The sequence below is a fragment of the Vulpes vulpes genome, chromosome 14 (assembly GCF_048418805.1).
Source record: "Vulpes vulpes isolate BD-2025 chromosome 14, VulVul3, whole genome shotgun sequence".
NCBI classification, from domain to species: Eukaryota; Metazoa; Chordata; class Mammalia; order Carnivora; family Canidae; genus Vulpes; species Vulpes vulpes.
In genome coordinates this window covers 99,449,316-99,469,567 of record NC_132793.1, presented here as the reverse complement: position 1 = coordinate 99,469,567, position 20,252 = coordinate 99,449,316, and the positions used below count along the sequence as shown (strand labels likewise).

At 48.7% G+C, this 20,252-nt stretch overlaps 1 protein-coding gene across 10 annotated transcripts in view; it reads left to right on the top strand.

The window, feature by feature from the left end:
• NTRK3 (neurotrophic receptor tyrosine kinase 3) overlaps positions 1-20,252 on the top strand; it is a 376,383-nt gene that overhangs the window by 96,510 nt on the left and 259,621 nt on the right. For all 10 annotated transcript variants that reach the window (XM_072737252.1, XM_072737257.1, XM_072737256.1 and 7 more), the window contains one exon: positions 19,767-19,835. In XM_072737252.1, the coding sequence (XP_072593353.1) occupies positions 19,767-19,835 (69 nt within the window). The remainder of the gene's footprint in view (positions 1-19,766; positions 19,836-20,252) is intronic.

The window sequence follows — 20,252 nt, the reverse complement described above, 5'->3', positions numbered from 1 at the left end:
ATTGTGATTTATGACTTCAGTTACTCAGAACTGGGGAGTCATCTGGGGCCGTGAGAAGGGAACTGAGCTGGAGTGAGGCTCTTTCCTCCAGAGCAGAGCTCCTAGGGTCTGTGGTCCAAAGTTGCTCTGCTCATCTCTTTACCAAGCCTGTTTGGTTTCTGTTGAATGGGCCCAAAAGCCAGTGGACCTGCTGTGTGCTTTCTCACAGGAATAGTCAGAGGGGGAAAGCCATGGCAGCACAGGGGAGCTGGCAGTTATAGCACTGGTGGCTTTGTCCTTTGTGATGATGTGCCCTCTTCGTTCTTGGAAGGCTTTCACCTAGGAGTGCAAGACAGAGCCCCTGACTCAAAATCTGGACACCTTCTGGCTTAAACGTGTGTGTAATGCACACACACAGGCAACACACACACACACACACACACACACATACAGGTGGTAGAGTGCTAACAAGGTCATGGATTCTAGACTCAGACACACTGATTTCAGCCCCTGTTTTAACAGTACCAGCTTTGTGACCTTGAACTAGCTACCTAACCTCTAAGCCATGGATTTCTTATCTGTAAAATGAGAAAAAAATCATAACAATAATATGGACCATAAATGGTTTGGGGGGATATTCAGTGGGCTGACATCTTTATCTAGTATCTGATATCTTCAGTAATTAGTTCCTAACAAGCACTCAATAAGTGTTACTCATTATTTCTATTCCTCAGAAAATTATTTCTGCATCCCAATTTTCTTTAGTTTATTCACACGATTATTGTTAATGATTCTGGGAAAATCCCCACAGCATGGAAAAATGATTAGCAAGTTAATTAATTGTTTGCACTTATGTTCAAAGCTCAAGGTTTGAATTAAGTTGAGGTCAGCCATAGTAGTGCTGGTATAAGAAAGAATGAGTTGAGTTTGGCACCCTGCTTAAGCACAAGATGTATGAAATTCAGACCATTCAGTGAAATTTACTTGCATGCTTTCATGTAATGATGTTTGTGATCAAAGGGCAAATTATGTCTTCTGCTTTGTGAAAAAAAAAAAACTATGAGCAGAAACACGGTTCACAGCTCCTAGTGTGGATGGTCACCCCTGGGAGTGCCAGTCTTTGCCAGAACCATGCCCTCATGTACTTTGCCATTCTGTTCTCTTTTCTCTGATTTCTCTAAGTCTCCATCCAAAGTGCCCTGGCTCTGTAGACAAATGCCCTCCTGTTCCCAGTGTATACTGGATCCTCACATAACCTGTGGGGGTGGCAGGAGGTGAAGAAACAACATCTTGAGAGTCTACATGGAACCAAGTGGGGCAGGGGTTGGTTCTGGGCTCCATATAATTCAGTGTGAGATAAGAGGTCTTGCATAAGTCTCTGGGGACCCTGCCAGAGCTCTGTAGGAGAGAGGCCATGGAGAATAGGAACGAACACTGCTTTTCCCAAACATTTTGCAGAATTGGACAACACAGGCCAAAAGACCGTGCATGGTATAAATTACGGAAAACAGTGGTGTAATGACATTGTTTAGTGAATAAATTGAAGCCCTGAGTCATGAGGCCAATAACAGAGAGGGAGCAGAGAAGCATAATTAAAAGGAGAAAAGCCATGTTTTCAGCTGACACTGGAAGTGAGATCGAGATGAGGGTGGGGGTGGGAGGACGGGGGCTGCTGGTCCCTCACTTTGGCTGTGGCTCAGGAGAAAGAACATGGTTGTTACTGGCAGTCAAGGCGGGTGAGAAATGAGGCCAGGACTTCTGACACAGAGGAGGAGAGAGAGTGGTAACATGGAGAATTTTAGCAGAAGCAAAGCCACGTGAGCTTTGGAAATTAAGATTAGCTATTAGGCCCCTGAACTCTGCAGTGATTTGGAATAATCTAGGCAGAGATAAGCCTTTGTGAAGACAGATGAGAACCTGGAGAAGAAGGAGGGAGATCAGGAGTCAGACTGGGTCGCCTAGGATTCACGGGGCTCTAGGTATTGTTCTCCAGGATCCCTCATATCTGCAGCTGTATACTTTCTTGCAAATACCATCTCACCTGCTCTTTTTAAGGATTAAAAAAAAACAGGATATTTTAGAGGGGGGTGGGGCAGAGAGGGAAAGGGAGAAGCAGACTCCTTGGCTGAGCAGGGAGTAGGACTCGATCCCAGGACTTTGGGATCATGACCTGAGTTGAAAGCAGATGGTCATCAACTGAGTCATGCAGGCACCCCAGAGAACGGTTTCCATGGGAGAACATGTCTTGTTCACTTCATGCATCAGTGCCTAGCATTGCCTGGCATGAACTAGGTACCAGATTAGTGTGGGTTGATTGATTGAGGGGGTAGGGGTTGCCTTTCAATATAGTAAAAGCTGAGACAATACTAAAGCTTAAATTTGGTTAGACAGTTTGCCTATCTCTAGTACTCTGTGCTATAAAACCCAACAGCTGGAAGAGTGCACAGTGCATAGTAGGAATTCAGTAAAGTTATTGTCCAAACTGGGACACTTTTTTTTAAAAGAAGATTTTACTTATTTAGTTATTCATTCATCATTCATTCATTCATTCCTTTGGAGAGTGCAGGTATTGGGGGAGGGGCGAAGAGAGAGGGAGGAGAGAGACTCCCCAACAGACTCCCACACTGAGCTTGGAGCCCGATGTGGGGCTCTATCACATGACCCTGAGATCATGACCTGAATCCAAACCAAGAGTTGGATGTTCAACTGACAGAGCAACCCAGACGCCCCCAACTGGGACACTTTGAGAGTGAAACGGAACCACAGAATGAGATTCTGGGACAATAGTCATGAACCAGAACTGTTTGGGCAAACCAGGATGTGTGTGGTCACCCGTCATCGGTATGTGTTGAATGAATGGATCTCATATCCTTGGAGCCGTCCAAAGAGGAGTGAAGGTCTTCTGAGGTTTGCCTTCTTCTAGCCTGAGTACTCTCATTTATCTTGGGGATCCTTCAGCTAATATTTACTGGGTACCTACATATACCAGGTATATTGCTTGTATCAGGGATACAAAGAGATCAAGAAAAGCTGTGTTTTTACTCTTAGGGTGTCTCCTGGCTAATAGGAAGCCAGACTGTTGACAAACTATCTGACAGTGTGACAAGCGCTAAAAGGATGGACTGGCTGTTCTGGAGCACTGTGAGTGGGGAAAAGCTAATAATCTGGAGGTGGCAGTCAGGAAGGGTTTTTGGAGGAAGGATATTTCAGGGAGTCCTAGAGGGTGATTAGGAATTTGCCAGAAATGCTGGGAGAATCCAGAATGTCAAGCAAGTCTGTTCATGGCAGAGAACTCATTTCAGACCAACTCAACACTGTGTTGCTGGATGCTGGGAATAATAGAACTGTGACTAAGATAGATGAGCCTGTGACCTCACAGACTGTATGAGCTGTTTGCCATCAGATACGATACCATATATTCCATCAGGGCTGTGACGGGGAAATTGCCCTGTGAGCCAGGAGCCAGGAGGAGGGGCACCTACCTCGTGTCTGGGTGCTGACCCCAGCAGTGCACTAGGTGGGAAGAGACTGCGTCCAGGGTACGCACGTGTACTGTGAAGGGGGAGCTGCATGCCCCTTTCAGCAGCCACCCTCCCATTTCATGGTATGGGGAGCCTGTCACCCTGCCCTCCTTATTTTGCTATTATTGCCCTGGCAAACAGTGGCCACAGGACTAGGCTGGGGCAGCAGTGCTCATGTGCAGAGGTGGGGAGTCCAGAGGTCTCAGGCTGGGCAGGAGGTGGTGGGTAGATAAGGAAGCCAGAAGAGGTGGAGAGAGCCCGGGCGTTGCTTAGGAAAGGCCCATCTGCCTCCCCATCCAGAGCTTTTGAATGTAATATTAAAATGTTCCTCATTATTTTCCTTGGATGAGTTTGCTATCCTGATATATTAATTATTCTTAAAGGTCAACAGCACTCTTTCGAGTCCCCTTCTGTTCTATCATGTAATCAGTTAATTAATTGGAAACCATTTAGCAGCGTCTGCTGAGCACATTGTCGGGTGCGAGTTTTCTTGTTTTGTTATTCCTGTGGCGGTGGCTCCCTCCACAAGCCACAGAGGGTTTGGGAACTTGAGCATGGGCCCTGCCCCTGGTCCCTCCCCTTCCCCTGGTGGGTGCCCCCCCCCCTTTAGTTATCTCATTAACATTTGTGGTATCTCACCATCCTTGTTCTTTCTGAGTCTCTACTGGGAATAAAAGCCCCGTTTTTGTGGAGTGCCCATATATGACGGCCACTATTTGGGGTATCTTTGTGTATTATTTGATTTGACTCCCACTGTCTAATGTGGTAGAGATTTTGCTCCTGTTTCCGAGGAGAGAGGAGGTTCAGAGTGCTGAAAAGAGCTAAGAACTATATAGCTAGAAGGGGGCCAAGCAAGGATAGAACCTCCTGGAAGCTTTCTGTTTCGGTTTGCTACAGTGCTGGTGCTTCGGAGGATCCAAGAGACATGGCCTGTGGCCGAGTCTTATGTTGAATTCTTCATCCCAAGGGCTGCTGGTTTCATTACTGTACAAGCATGTCATACAGACATGGAGCCCTGTTATTTCTTTGTGCTTCCATTTTGCTTGCTGCTTCTGAAGTCTCAATGTATGCGGAGGCGACTCCTCAGCAGCTTGAGGGCAGGGCAAAAATGGGAAGCAGTGCTCCTAAATGTGCTCAGGCCCCCAGCACGAGCCAGTCACACTAAAAGGCTGACCTGTGCTCCACTCATTGGCAGCTCAGCAGGTTTGTTGTGCCTCACATCTGCCCACGTGCCTCCTGGAGATGTGTCCCAGGGCATTCCACCCCTGGGCACGTTATTATGTGTATGACTCCACCAGACCCCTCCCTGCCTGTGGTCGGTCTGGTCTGCGATAAAGGGGGAAGACATCACTGGATGAGGACTCTCCACACCTCTCCCTGGGGGTCCCTCAGTGCTAGCAGGTGGATCTCCATCCTTTTTGGCTTTACCTATGGTCCCAGTTAGACCAGGGGACACAGTGGGAAAGTTGATTTGATTCCTCCTTTCAGAGACCCAAGAATTCCAGTCCTCTCAGACCTGGGGATGGGGAAAGTTTTCCAAATTTGACTTAAGAAGGCTAAGATTTTGTCTTAGTGGGTCACAGGAAGGTAGAGGTCATGGGACACATAAGAGGTGGAACCTCAGTAACACGCCTCCTCCTGCTACTACTAGTAGGTGATAAGAAGCACAGACTGTGGTCAGGCTGTGGCCAGGCTGTGAGGGTTCAAATATCAAATCTTGGCTCCCCCTTGTAGTAGCTGCTGACCCAGGGCAAGGGATCTAAACTCTTTGCTCCATGATCTCCCCTTTGGAAAGTGGAAATGGTGATGGTAGTAGTGGTGGTGGTAGCACGTCCCTCATGGGGTTGTAGTGTTTAAGTGAGCTCTTCTATGTAAAATCTTTAAAGAAAGCTGGCCCAGAGTAATTGCTGTGTGTGGTCGCTACGGTCACTACTACCACTTGCACCCCAGTGGCCATGCATCAAGCACCTACTGTGTGCCAAACACCATGTTGGGCAGTTGACACTCATTAATTCATCTTAATCTTTACAGCTGCCCCATAGGTAGATACTATAATGACTTCTGTGGTCAGGATGAAGAGATGGACCCACAGAGGTTCAGTAACTTTCTCTGAGTTGGGGAGGGTGGGTCACACAATCAAGAGGGCCAGAGCCAAGAGTCTGGCTTGTCTGTCTGGTTCCAGAGTCTCTGCTGTTTGCCACTATGCCAGCACTTCTCACAACCGGAGCAGAAGCCAGCATTGCCTCAAGGGCCCGATACAGTGCAGGGTGCTGGGTTCACCCTAAGAGGTTCCGATTCAGCAAGTGGGCTGGGGCCCTGAGAATGTGTATTTCTAATGAGTCCCCAGTGATGCTGATGCTGCTGGTCTGAGGACAACACTTTGAAAATTCCTGCCTGCCGTGTGGGTTGTGGTCTCCCCTCCCATTAGGCACATGATGAGCTCTCCACCACACTTTCTGCCTCGGCCCTCCCTGCAATGCCAGTTGCCCATACATTCCATATTAAAAACTAATCTGTTACCTACTTCCTCACATGGTCTCCATGACCCAGTCTCCTGGCCAACCCAGCAGATGAGAAGGCCCCAAGCAAGAGTGGCATCCATGTGTCCTCCTGGCTCTGCTGGAAGGGAGGCAGATAGCAATCAGCTATAGCTCTTTAAATCCACACACAGGCTCTGGTCTGGGAAGGGGGTCAGAGGTACTCGAAGCCCTCAGGCAGCTGTCCACAAAGCCACCTCTGGAGAGAGTGGCCTCAGTTGACCCTTTCATCCTAGTGGGTGACATCATGCTCCAAGCTTCTCGGAAAATACCTCAGGCTTGGGGCTAAGGTCTCTGGTTTTTGGTGTGTCCTCTGGCCTCAAGGGGACCCCCCACACTGGGCAGCTGAGCAGGCTCCCAACCTGCTCCTTTTAGTAGGTTTCTAGAGCTGTCCCAGCCCTTCTCCTGACTGCCCTCCGACACCTCCCACTTGGCAGTCCTCCACCCCTTTCTAGGTATTAACAGTGGCATCTGTTCCCAGGAGCTCTTGGGAGGATTCCTCAGCTCTTCACACAGTTTCTCTTTACATCTGGGCACATGGCTGTTTTATTCTCTCCTACATGTATGATATCTGGGTTTTCAGGACAGAGGAGTTGATAGGCTAAGTAAACTCATTGGGAAGACAGAATTTTACTACATCAGTGGCTCTGGAAGTGAGGTTCCCAAACCAGCCACATCAACTTCCCCTGGGAACCGCTTAGCAATGTAAATTCCAGAACAGACCTACTGAATCAGAAACTCTGGGAGGTGGAGCCTGATTGCCTGTGTTTCATCAGCCTCCAGGTGATGCCAAAAATTGAGCTGGAGAACCCATGCCCTAGATGCTAACCCCAAACCCACCCTTGGCCTGTGCTTCTTCCAGCCACTCATCTCAAAGGAGGGATCGGATGCAATGTTGGCCTAATCCTGTTTCTTTATAAATAGGCCAAAGCACCTTTCTGCTCATAATTTCGTTGTTCTGGAGAGAGCTATAGATCTTTGTCACATCCCAAGAGTAGATCTTAGAACAGAGATCCACAGAGTAGAACAGAGTAGATCTTAGGTACCTGGTCAAGCAGGAATATGCTTTCTGCATCTTGAAGAGCACGGTGGCCTTCCTGCTGCCCCTGCCCCTGCCCCCCGCTCCTTGCCAGCTCCCAGACTCAGGTTCCTTGGTTCTGACCATGAGCATGGCATTTTCCTCACCAGCCCCCACATGGCCGCAGCCACATTCGCCACGGTTCCCTCCTCCCTCAATGGTCTCTGCTTTGCTTCTGGTTAGTTTCTTGATTGTTCCACAGATGCTCTCTCTGTGTCTTTGTTTTCCTGTTGTCACAGAGCTCTTTAGTAAAAAAATGAGTGTCCCCATATCACTGTTCATGTACCAGAGCCTGTTGTGGGGCCATGGCTCACTGAGCTAGGTCTGGCCTTTTCAGCAACAACCCCCCCCCCCCCCCCCCCCCCGAGGGAACTGCTGCAAGGAATGCCCCATGGCTGTCAGACCTCGTTGACCTAAGGCTCCAGAGAGAGCTCTCCTGCTTCAGGGCAATTAGCTTTTGGTTAATTTGTCTGAAAAGAAACTTCCAAGGAGCAGAACCCCTCAGAATAGTCTCAGTAACACTCAAGGTCTGGTGAGAAGCAGACCGCATGAAGGCTCAGAGCTATTGCTAAGGCGTTTTGTAAGCTCAGGCACCAGACCTTTGGCCCCTAAGCCGCATGGTGAGGGCTACATCTTCCCTGGACCTGTGGGGCCTTTAGGCTCTGCCCATGCATGTAGCCAGTGGGCTGGGCTGGGCTGGAGTTCAGGTGCCAACACATCTCTAGGGGGGTAGATGCTACTTGCTGTCTCATTAAAATGGGTTTCTGTGTTCTTTTGTTGAACGGAGGTTTCGTTGATGCTTGAGTTCAGGGGGTCATTGCCTGGGCCTCTGGCACTTGTACTCATGGGCTTGGGCTGCTTGTAGCTTCAGCAGTGACTGGAGATGGGCAGATAAGGGGTGAGACGCTATGCTTGAACAATGATAGATTGTGTTTATCAAGGGCCAGGCCTGGTGCCAACTTCACCCTGTTTGCCATAGCCCACTTAATCACCACTGCTACTCAAAGGGACAGGCTCTGTCTCCATATCCCCAATCTACATATGAGCAGAGAGGTCAGGTAGCAGCACCAGGGGTCACAGAGCATAGAAACAGGAGAGGTAGGACCAGCACCCAGGCCCACATGATGCTGAAGTTCTGTGAGAATTCAGTTGAACTTGCTGTACCTTTATTGATCACTTACTATGCTCTAGGGGCTGTAAGGTCTCTCCAGCTGAAAAGAAGTGGTTCTCCACCTGCAGGAAGAGCAGTTTTCTGGGGGAGGAGGACAACACATATAGAGCAGTCCGTCAAAGCTGGCAGTCTGAGACATGGGTTGTGCCTGAGGCCCAGACAAAAAGACCTGGGAAGAAGAGGGTGAGAAGGTTTTGGAATGAGTGACACTGGCCGTCCTTAGGACTATCTGAGCTGTGTCTGTGAGACAGGGAGCCAGAGCATGAATGTGTAGAGGGTGCTGGGAGCCGCGGTGTGGAGATGGGGATGTGCCAGGGAGCTGTCAGGGTACAGCCAGCCCAATGACCCTGCTCTGTTCATGGAGCGGGGGGGGGGGGGGGCATCTTTAGGGTTAGTTATGTGGAGGGAGGTGGGTGATGATGGGAGTACATGGATGCAGGGAGTTGAGGTCATTGTGTGGAAAGACTTGAACTTCAAAGTGGAGCCTGGACTGGATTAGGTAGGCCGAGCCTTCTGAAAGTCCAGCGAGCACATCCAGTGTCTCATGTGTTGGGCCACGGTCCATTTCCACCTCATTACTGTGCCTTTCTTGAGCTTTTCCAGCTTGAGAGGATACTGGCAGCTTCTCCATGGTGTTGCGTGTAGTTGGGGACAACTGGAGTGATTCCTTCCTATGCAGCAAGCCATGTGTCTGCTGGGTTCTGGGACAGATCGGCATCTGGAGAAAGGGCACCTGCCCTTACTTCGGAGAATTAGAGTTTTTCCTTCTCCACCTATTGGCAGCTCCTCTCCACTGAGGACCTCAGTCAGGGACTGGCTTATACAGATGGTCTAGAGCTGTCATCCGTGGGTCTTAAGCCCTTGAAATGTGGCCAGTCCAAACTGAGATGCATTGTGAATGTAACGCACACGTGGATTTCAAGGATGTAACAGGCACACAAAAGAATATGAACTATCTCATCAGCATTTGTTATGCTGATCACATAAATTGATCATACCTTATATTTACTGAGTTAAGCATAATGTATGAATACAACTACTTTGATCTCTCTCTTTTCACTTTTTAAAATGTGACCACTAGGGGATCCCTGGGTGGCGCAGCGGTTTGGCGCCTGTCTTTGGCCCAGGGCACGATCCTGGAGATCCGGGATCGAATCCCACATCAGGCTCCCGGCGCATGGAGCCTGCTTCTCCCTCTGCCTGTGTCTCTGCCTCTCTCTCTTTCTCTCTGTATGACTATCATAAATAAATAAAAAATAAAAAATAAATAAAAAAAAATAAATAAAATGTGACCACTAGGAAGTTTGAATTTGCATATATGGCTCGTATTATATTTCTATGGGTGAGGGCGGGCACGCTTTTTCTGTAAAGGTCCACATGCTAAGTGGTTTAGGCTTTGTGGGCCATCTGGTTTCTGTGATAGCTACCCAACTCTGTGGCTCTAATGCAAGCTCTGAGGGTGTATGAGTTTTCTGTTGCTGCTATAACAAATTACCCTAACCGTTGTAAGACAACTTTCTTGCTATACACTGTGTAGCTTAGAACCTGCATGGTCCTCACTGGGCTAATAATCCAGGTGTCTGCAAGGCTGGGGTCCCTTCTGGAGGCTCTAGGGGAGAATTTGTTTCATTGCCTCTTCCAGCTTCTAGACACAATGCACATTCCTTGGCCTGTGGTGCCTTCCACCATCGTCAGAGCCAGCACATCGAGTCTTTTCCTGTCTTCCCTAGTCACATCTCTCTCTGACCTTCTCTCTGTCCCCCTCTTCCACTTTGAGGACGCTGTGATTACATTGGGGCCAGGGGATAATTAAGGATAACTTTTTCATCTCAAGGTTCACACTCTTAATTACATCTGGAAAGTCTCTTTTGCCATGGAAGTTGGTCTATTCACAGATTCTGGGGACTAGGATGTGGACATCTAGAGGACCATCATTCCACCTAGAACGTGGACACAGACAACACACAAATGAAGGGATGTGGCTGTGTTCCAAAAAACTATTTACAAAAACAGAGAGCTGGCCTGCAGACAATAGCTTGCTGACCCCTGTGCTCAATGATGAATGATTCTGCACCCGATTCGAATGTGTGTCCCTCCACCCTCCCCCCCCCACATGCCACCAAGCAATTCTGGGACACCAGCTGGGTGTCCTGCAATTCAACTCGATTCTGACACTGTCTACCCAGAGACATCATCAGATCTCACAGGGTGAGGGCTCAGTCCCCACTTCAGATGCCAGTCCCAATCCAGGTTGTTACTGGTGCTTCTGACAGCCTGGCTGTAAATCACACATTCCCATGACCCCCTCCTTGGGTTCGATTAATTTGCTAGAGTGGCTCACAGAGCTCAGGAAACTAATTTACTCGCTAGATTACCGGTTTATTACAAAGGATATTAAAGAGTACAAATCAACAGCCAGATGAAGAGATACATAAGGCCAGGTCCTGAACAAAGGAGCTTTCATCCTTGTGGAGTTTGGGGTTTGGTATGGTGGCATGTGGAAGTGTTCTGGTTCGTCAAACCCCAGTCCCCTTTTTTTATGGGGTTTTTATGGGGACTATATTATATATAGGCTTGTTAGATTCAATCATTGGCCATTGGTGATTGATTCAACCTCTGCTCCTTCTCCCCTTTCTAGAAATCGGGGCGTGGGACTGAAAGTTCTAATCCTCTCTACATGGTTGGTTCCCTTGGCAACCAGCCCCCATCTTCAGGGGCTTTTAAAAGTCACCTCATTTTCTGAAGCAATCTCAGGAGCTGAGGACAAGAGATCAAATATTATAACAAAAGATGCTGCCATCTCTCTTACTGCTCAAGAAATTCCAAGGCAGCTGTGAGCCAAGAACCCTGGAGCAAAAGCAAATACCTATTTCTTACCACAACCATCATTTCTGCATGTTTTATGGGGTGATGTTTTTGGTAGATGCTCGATAGAGAAGGTTCTGTGGTCTAATAAGACTGGGACTCAGTAGGTCAGATCTTTCTCTTAATAAAGGCTCTGAGAAGTTCTGCAGTAAATAAGCCTGTTTAATTGGTTTAAAACCACATTTTTCAAGCAACATGATTTTTTTCCCCCTTGTCATATCCATTAATGTACTGCAGACCTCAGATTCCCTGGGAACATTCTCTGGGAAACCCTGGTTCAGTCCAGCACAGGGTCTTGTAGAAAAGCTGCATCCAGTCTCCTGATCTAAGGTCAAGACACCAGTCACGTCACTGGAGATTTGATTAGAGAAAGCATTTTGGCTTCATTAAAGTTCATTAAATGAGCCATCCAGTGTAATTTAGCTGAATAAAAATGGCTCAAATGGCTTTAACCCCCACCCCCTTTTACAGCAATTTAATTGAGGGAAAAGCAAATATATCAATGATGTAGAAAAATATTTCTTGGTCTTCAAGAGGAACATTGGGTGACAGCCCCTGCTTCCTTGTCCCAGGCACTGGGTTTTAAGAGGTTGGCTCATAGAGCCTCCTTGGTGGCTGGCAGCAGATCTTGGGGATGCTATTGCATGGTGCTTCCTCTCTTCCCACCAGTTCATCCCAAAGAGCTTGGTGGCAGCCACCTTAACTGCTCCTCATGGTGGGCTGCACTCACCTCTAGTGTGGAGCCGACTGCACACAAAGTCTCAAGGTCAAGGAAGGTCAATGAAGCATACATGCCCTGGCTCTTGGAGAAGTGGGCAGTGGACTGGCATCCTCCTTCTCTGTGGTTGGTTGATTCCTCTTCAACAAACTCTGTATGGAGTTGGTGCTGCCTCAGGAAGGGGGGAGGTGTCTCCTTTCTTGAACTTTCCTCCAGATTCTTCAGCAATTTCAGAAGAATCCTGGTATGGGGTGACAGAGGAAGGAATTGGCTGTTACCAAGAAGACTGAGGAGAAGTTTCTTTTATGGGGAAAATGAAAGGAGGACAGAGAGATTGCCAAGAGGACAGCATTTGTCAAAGAAGGAAGAGTTGCACCTTTCTAAAATTTTTAAAAATATTTTGTTTATTTGAGAGAGAGAGAGAGAGAGAGAGAGAGAGAGAGAGAGAGAGAACACAAATGGGGGGAGGGACAGAGGGAGAAGCAGGCTCCCTGCTCAAGGAGCTCAATCCCAGGATCCCAGAGATCTTCCAGGATCCTGGGATCATGACCTGAGCCCAAGGCAGATGCTTAACCAACCAAGCCACCCAGGCATCCCCAGAATTTCACCTTTTAGAATGCTGCCTTCTTGGATGAAGGAAGATTTAGATCATGATGGATGCAGCCAGCAAGCCACAGCTCCTAGGAGCCTGCAAGATTCAAGAAGGGGCTTGGCCTCTGCTGTGTTCTGGTTAGCTGTGGTTGGTGCTCTGAGCCGGTACAGTATTCAGAATAGGGCCTTTGCCAGCAGTGAAATGGGTCCTCTAGGGGAAGCCACCTTCATCTTTGGGCTGCAGCTGAACACACTCCTGGTCCTTCGTGTTCTTTTTTCTTTCTTTCTTTCTTTCTTTCTTTCTTTCTTTCTTTCTTTCTTTCTTTCTTTCTTTCTTTCTCTTTCTTTCTCTCTCTCTCTTTCTTTCTTTCTTTCTTTCTTTCTTTCTTTCTTTCTTTCTTTCTTTCTTTTTCTTTCTTTTCTTTTCTTTTTTCTTTTCTTTTCTTTTCTTTTTTCTTTTCTTTTCTTTTCTTTTCTTTCTTTTCTTTTCTTTCTTTCTTTCTTTTTTCTTTCTTTCTCCTCCTGCCCCTTATTCCAAAGGGTTTACTGAGACAGATTTCACATCCAAGTCCCAGAGAAAGGGCATGGGACCTGTAAACAGGAACCTGGAAGGGGGTCCGAGGGTTCAGGGTGGAACCCCCCCCCAAAAAAAACGTGTAAAATAAATAGAGGAAGAGGGTGGAGGGCCAGGAAAGGAGACAATGGACTATCACATAGCGATGGCAATGTGGGGGCGGGCCTCCATTAACATCCCATGTATTTATACACATATAAGAGGACTTGTGGGGGATATAGGGGACCCCCCTTTACCTTCCATGCCCCAGCTTCTCCATGAGTGACCCTGTGGGGGTGGTGGGGCAGGTAGGAGTGGGCATTTCCCCCACCCTCAAGGCATCAGTCACCTGCTGCCCAGACACTGGACATACTTCTGGGGTGGACCAGGCTGAGACTCCTCCTGAGGATAGCCCTGGTTCCAGCTGCTTCCATGGCTTCCTTGGGGACCCAGAGCAGGGGTTCATGGGGCTCCTCCCAGCACAGCTCCCACCCAGGTCTGGGAGGATGGAGAAGAGGGGTCAGGGACTCAAAGAGAGAAGCTGGTACCTTCTGGTGTCCTAGAAAAGCTGATCCCCAAGGATAGCCCACCCTGGTTATGCTGCACCCTGCAAAGCAGCTCAGATAATGGGACTGGGTGTCAGGGAACGGAAAGGAAGTTCCCGAGGCCATCTGTAGGGTGAGTCCTAAAGGAGGCTGCTCCCCAGGCTGGATGCTTGGTGAAGGGCAGGCCATGGGGGTGACTTCCTGAGGAAGGGGCTGTTCGTGCTGCCAGGTTCCAAGTCAGGGAGGAAGAGACAGACCTCTGGGCCTCCAGACTGAGGCTGGGACTTAACCTGCCTGGCCCTCCTCCCCAGCTGACACGGTGGTCAGAGTAGGGCCAGGTGGGCATCACTAGAAGTTCAGTTTTCTCTTTTATCAATCTTTTGTGGAAGGACATTGCCTGTGCCCAGAGGGGAGCTGAGCAGGTGGACAGATGCCAGGTTAGATCTTAGCAGTGGTCCTTTAGTAGGGACCGTGGTTGGGAAGCTGGTTCCCTAGAGCACCTTGGCACAGAACCTTTCAGGGGCCACAGTTGGGCAGCCAGCTTGGCTGTCAGGGCTGGGGGTCAATAAAAGAAAAAAAAAGAGGCAGTGGGGACAGGTATATAGTTTGCTTGACCTGCTATAACAGAGTAGCAGAGATCTTGGTGACTTCAACAACAGAAACTTATTTCCCATGGTTCTAGAAGCTGGAAGTCCAAGATGAAGGTGTCTGCAGGGTCGGTTTCTTCTAAAGTCTGCCTCCTTGGCTTGTAGATGGGTGTCTTCTCCCCATGTCTTCACCCGGTCTCCTTCTATGTGTGTCTGTGTCCTCATATCTTCTCAGAGGGACACTCGTGCTATTGAATTAGGGTTTATCTCAGTGACCTCATTTAATCTCATTCTGAGGTTCTGAGGCATTGGATGTCAACATAGGAATTTTGAAGGGGGTACAATTTAACCCATAACTGCAGAAGACAAAACCAAAGCGAAGGGGAGAGAGAGGGTGCGGAGGTGGAGTGAGCCCCCAGGAGCTGAAGTAGGGGCGGGGCAGACCCAACAAAGGGTCCTTGGTGTGGACGTGAGGAGGTGAGGGCGCCGGGCTGAGCCGGGCATGATGCAGCAGTCAGACATACTAGCACAGGGATGGCAGGGCACTTGGCACCAACGATCCCCTACATGCTTGAGTCCTGAAACATCTCCTGCCCCCTGGGCCTGCCTCTGCCAGTGGGGGCGGAGGCACTTCCACATGTCAGCCACACTGTACATCCAGGAAGTCCACAAAGTCTCCCATTTTCAGGATCATCTGTGGGTGGGGCTCAGTGTCCCCTTTTCAAGTCCCAGTCCCCAAGGATGTGCTGTCTCTTGGGCAACAGAGGAAGTCCTCTGATTGGCTTTTCTTGACACCAGGGTCTATCTTGAGTGACCCTTTTGTTGGACAGTAGTGCTCCCAGGCTGGAGGGTGACATCCTCCCCAGTCATGGGATCTATCCTGCTGCAGTCAGGTGACTCCTTTAGGAAGATCGCGGGACCGCTTACTGTGCTGAGGTGTTCAGCCTGGAAGGACCCGTGTTCACCAAGGGGTTAACACAGGAAGAGCCATCTCATTCCTGTCCTTCTTCTGGGTCAGATTCTGGCCATCTGCGTGTCTGGCTCCCTGTTCCCAGAGCCCCCAGTGGCCGCGTCGTCATTGTTCATTACTCTGGGCCCCGGAGCTGGGGCTGTGAGAGAGCCAGTAGTGCAGGACAGAATTAATGGCTTTGTTTTGGAAGTCTCAGATGAGGGATACGGGGGCAATGTCGCAGAGCCTGGTGTTGGGAAAGTGTTTGATGCATCATCTCGTAAAAATCTTGCTCACCAAATTAATTCCTGTGGTCAGGTGGCTGGGAAACTGGCCATTGACCCAAGCAAAAGTCAGAGCTGGGAGATAATGGATCTGTTAGGGAAGAGGCTGCCGTGGGGCCCAGAGGCAGGATGGGCCCTGGTCTGATGAGTGGGATAACCGGCCCATCAATTCTTGGTGGCAGGTGAATACAGGTGAGGTACGAGCCGGGAGGAAAATCAGGGGTAGTGAGTTCTGAATGGGTGGTAAGACTATTAAAGCTCCATGTCTTAGCGTCCCCATTTCCCCGTACCGTCAACATTTATAAATAAATGCCTGTGAGGGCAGGATGGCCAGAGGTGTGTCCTGCTTGTCTTGTGGTGGCTGTGCACTTGCCTTACTTGTCTTTTGTGTATATATTTGTCTCTGGGACTAGATCGCTCCCCTGTGTGTCTGTGGCAGGGCACCATGCACAGTTTTATGGATTGTGTGCACTGCACTCCTCAAGGGACTTGTGTTGTGCCATGGTGTCGCTGTCTCTGGCATCTGACGCCGAGGGGTGTGTGGGAACCTGGGAATTGACACGTCTGTGTGTTGGTTGCAGATGTTCCTGCGTGTGTTGGCTTGTTGCTTGTTGATGGAGTCTTTGCATTAAGGCCACTCAGACCTGTTCAACTCGACCGTGGCGATTATGGTAACACCTGCCCAGGACAGTTGCTGTACATATTAAATGAAGTCATGAATGTAAAAGTGCTGAACACAGTGCCTGGTGTTTCATAAGCCCTTGGTGAAGGGCAGCTGCTGGTTGTCCTGGTAGTTGAGCGAGGCAGGAGGGTGTGAGCAGAGGGGAGTGGCCCGGCTGCAGAAGGAGCGAGGGCAGGCATCCCTCCAATGAGAGAAGGCGGGCTGTGTCCCAGGGGGGCAGTTGGGGAGGAGGGGAGTTTTTAGTCCTGGACAGACCCCGTGAGTATTGCAGTGGCCGCTCCATCTGCCTGAAGAACTGGACTGATCCAGGGGTCCTTTCTCTTCTGGGTGGGGTGTGGAGGGTGTGGCAGGAAAGAGATGAAGCCAGGACCACCCCCCCCCCCCCACTCAGGAGAACAGGGGGCCCACCTCCCCCTTGCTGAATGTCCCAGATTCCCTCCCCCCTCCAATTTGTAATAAGGAGATAATGCTATTTCTTATTCTTTATTTGCCCAGAATGCCTGTTATTTTCTTTCTTCTAGAATCCAATTTTCTCATGACATTTCTGCCTAACGTAGCAAAACATGACCTTTGTGAAAGGACATTGCTGGCAGGCTGATCCCTGCCTCAGGCTCCCCAGGAACCCCTGACACACCCTGAGGCTGGTCGTTCCTCAGAGATGGGCAGGGTCCCCACTTCACCTGGATTACTCCTGTTTTCTGGGCTATTGCCCTGCTTCTTGCTGCGAGGTGGGGGGAGAGGCAGGCGAGGCTGCTTCTGAGGGCTCAGGGAATCTGGGGTTCCCGGCTGTTGACTCTCATGGGGTACTGCTCCGTTGTAGACCTGGGGGTTCTGTTCAAGGTGGTGCTAGGGCGAGGCAGAGATGACATAAGGCAGATGGGCTTTATCTGATTCTGCTGCCACTGCTGTAGTCGCATGTAGACAGTGAGCCAGGAAAACAAAACAGAACACTTCTACCTGGGTGAGTCATTCGCATTTGCTGAAACAAATAGAAGCTAAGAAGCTAAAGGTAATGGAGACTCCTGAGGTGGGGAGTGTCCTTGACTTGGGTGTCCTTAACTGAGAGGTCTGAGCTCCAGGGGCAAAACCTAGTGTCAAGTCAGCCACTAACTGTGTGTGTGCCCCTTATCCCCGCTTCAGCCCTCCTGAGCAGGAGGTGGGTCGGGGAGCTGCATGTCCCGACCTGATGTCCTTAAGTGGTCCTTAAGTGGTCACCATGCAGGTCCTCCTTTATCACCGTTTCCTTCTGATCACCGGTGGATGAAGGAAGTTTGTAGACACAAGACGGACCAGTGGGAGGGTTTTGTGAAGCTGAGCATGTGGGCAGGTTAAGGTTTATGAGCTTTTGGTGAGTCACGTGTATTACTCTTCCTTCCGTGGGCAGGAATTGGGCTCTTCCTTCTGCGGGCAGGAATTGGGATGTGGGAGGCCTACCCTAGACAGCGCTGCAGGCTTGAGGACTCTGTACAGAGTGCTGGGTGTAGCGGGAGTGGCACAGGAAGCCTGGGGTCCCCTTCCTTTGTCCACCAGCCCCCTGCACCCACAGAATAGGTGTTGCCTTCCTAACATAGTCACTGGCTGTCACCAAGGGTCTGGCTGCTTCAGGTGCTAAGAGGAAGCCCTGTCCCTGGTTTGTCCTTGTGTCTGCTATCTGTCCCTCTGAGGGCTGTGCATACTCTCTGTGATCCCACCGGCCTGGACTTCTCTATGACCTCCAGACCCATGTATCCAACAGGCTAGTTGATTTGTCTCTCTGGATGTCTAACAGGCATCTCAAACTTAGTATTTGCAAGGGGAGGCTCTTAATCCTAACCCCATCCCCAGATATGACCCCTTTACAGCCTCTCATTAAGTGACCTGGCCGCTCGCCTAGTTGCTAATATCTTCCTCCATCCTTTCCCAGACCCAATTCAGAACCCAGTTCTGGCGGTGATCTCTCCATCCCCACCCCCACTCCCTGAATCCACCTGCCTCCTTCTCCTAATCCCCTTCCTCAGTAACAGCCTCCTAACTCCTCTGCCAGCTTTCAGTCTTGGTAATTAGATTATGTCACTTCCCTCAAAGCCATCCAATGCCTTCCCGTTGCTCCTTAAAATAAAATCCAAGGTCCTCACCATGGCCAGCAAGGTGGTTGTGGCTATCCCCTCTCCTCCTAACCCCTGACCGCTCTCCCCTACCTCCTTCCTCACTGGTCACCTTTCTGCCTTTGCTCTTCTTGTGTCCACTGCCCAGAACACTCCAACCTTGGCACTGGCTCAGTCTCACTCTGGCCTCAGCTTGATGTTACCCTCTTGGAAGGCACCTCTTTAAGCTCCTGCATAAAGGAGCTGTCTCCCTCTCCCACACGGGTTATGGCATCACTTTCTTTGTTACCCCCGCCCCCTTCTATTCGTGGCAGACTGTAGTTCTCTTGCTTACTCATTTATAACTTGAATGTAAGTTTCAGAGGGACCTTCTCATTCATCCACTCTACCGGTAGCCTGCGTTTGATTCTCCCCAAATATCTGCAGTAGAAATCATCCAAGTAGAGGTGTGTGTGTCAGCGTATATGTGTGCATATAAACAAGAGTCTGTGCTTGCATTTATCACCTGAATATTTAATAGACACAAATACATGCATGCTAGTGTGTGTGTGTGTGTGTGTGTATAGATATTTACCTACATGGCATCCGTACAGCCATCCATTCTCATCAGTGCGGGAGTAGAGTTCCTGGGGTGTCACTTGGACTCCAGCAGTGTCTAACTGCTGCCTTAAAGGGCTGTTATCACATCAGAAGTTGTTTGTTGAGACTGGCAAAGTGATAACTGTGGGCGTGTTTCTTCTATTATTTGGAAGACTAATGGCTACTCCTTTCCCCTGTACATTTTAATGAGAACAATTAAATAGCCATTAGGAGGAGAACAGAAGTGTGAACAAAAGGCTGATGTCTTGATCATTGATGGGCCTCTTTGCTGGGGGAGGGACTGGATAGAAGAAATTGGAGGTGACCTGCAGAGTTTTTTTTCACTATTGTGAATATTAAGAATGCTTGTTGGTAAATGCGTATATCGTTTCACTTACACAAGGTAAGTCCTAGAGATGTACAGTACAGTATAGCAGGTCATTAAAGATACTGTATCGTATACCTAAAAATTTGTTGAGATTATATCTTAAATTAATGGTTATTGCAAAAAAAAAAAAAAAGAAAAGAAAAGAGAAGAGAGAGAAGGAGGAAACTTTTAGAGTTGATGCTTAAGTTAATGGCATGTTTATGTTGACATTTTCACGGGTACACACACACTTACCTTGAAATTCATCAAGATGTATACATTAAATATTCACAGGTTTTTTTTAATGTTAGTGAAATCTCAATGATAAAAATGAAAAAGAATGCTTATTGGCTTGTGTATCCTGAGAGCTCTGTCCCCCTGTGGGAGAGTGGCCTCCAAAAGGTTCCCTGAACCTTTATTTTGGTCACAAGATGTGGGAAAATGACCAAGACCTTTTTTTTTTTAACATTTGTAAAACCTCCCTTTCCTTTCTTTGAAATCCTCTCCAAACCTCATCTGTGGCCTTGACTACTGGCAGATAAATCTTTAGCAGAATGGAACAAGAGAGAAGAACAGCAAAGCCAGGCTTCTGTGAAGTAACCAGGCTCACTACCAAGAGGGTTTTTCATATGCCAGATCTGTCCCTTAATTTCTCCTGTATTTGTCACTCTTGCAGAAACCTATCGAGTAACCGGCTCACCACACTCTCATGGCAGCTCTTCCAGACACTGAGTCTTCGAGAATTGTAAGTTTGGTCTTGAAGGCCATCCAAGTAGTAGAGTGGTGATAGAGGTTGGGTGGGGAGAAGTTGAACCAGCTGAGGTTGGGCATGAACTTGAAAGGGTTCCTTGGGTTGGGTAATACAGAGTATACCATGTTTAGTGATTGGGTGTACACTTGAAATGGGCTCCTTAGGTTGGGGGACAGAGTATACCATGTTCAGTGAGAGTGGGGCACCCTGTTGCTTGATTTCTGATGCTCTTTCTGGCACATTTCTGAAGAAGACAGGAATATTATCTCTGAGCAGGACCTAGTTCTGTGTCTGTAGGTAACAGATATGTAGTAATAATAGTATTTATATTTAACTAAAGAGTATGTATCAGTTTATAATAAATAACATTCATAATGTAGGATTTTGTAGGTTATCAGGTGTACTTTCATT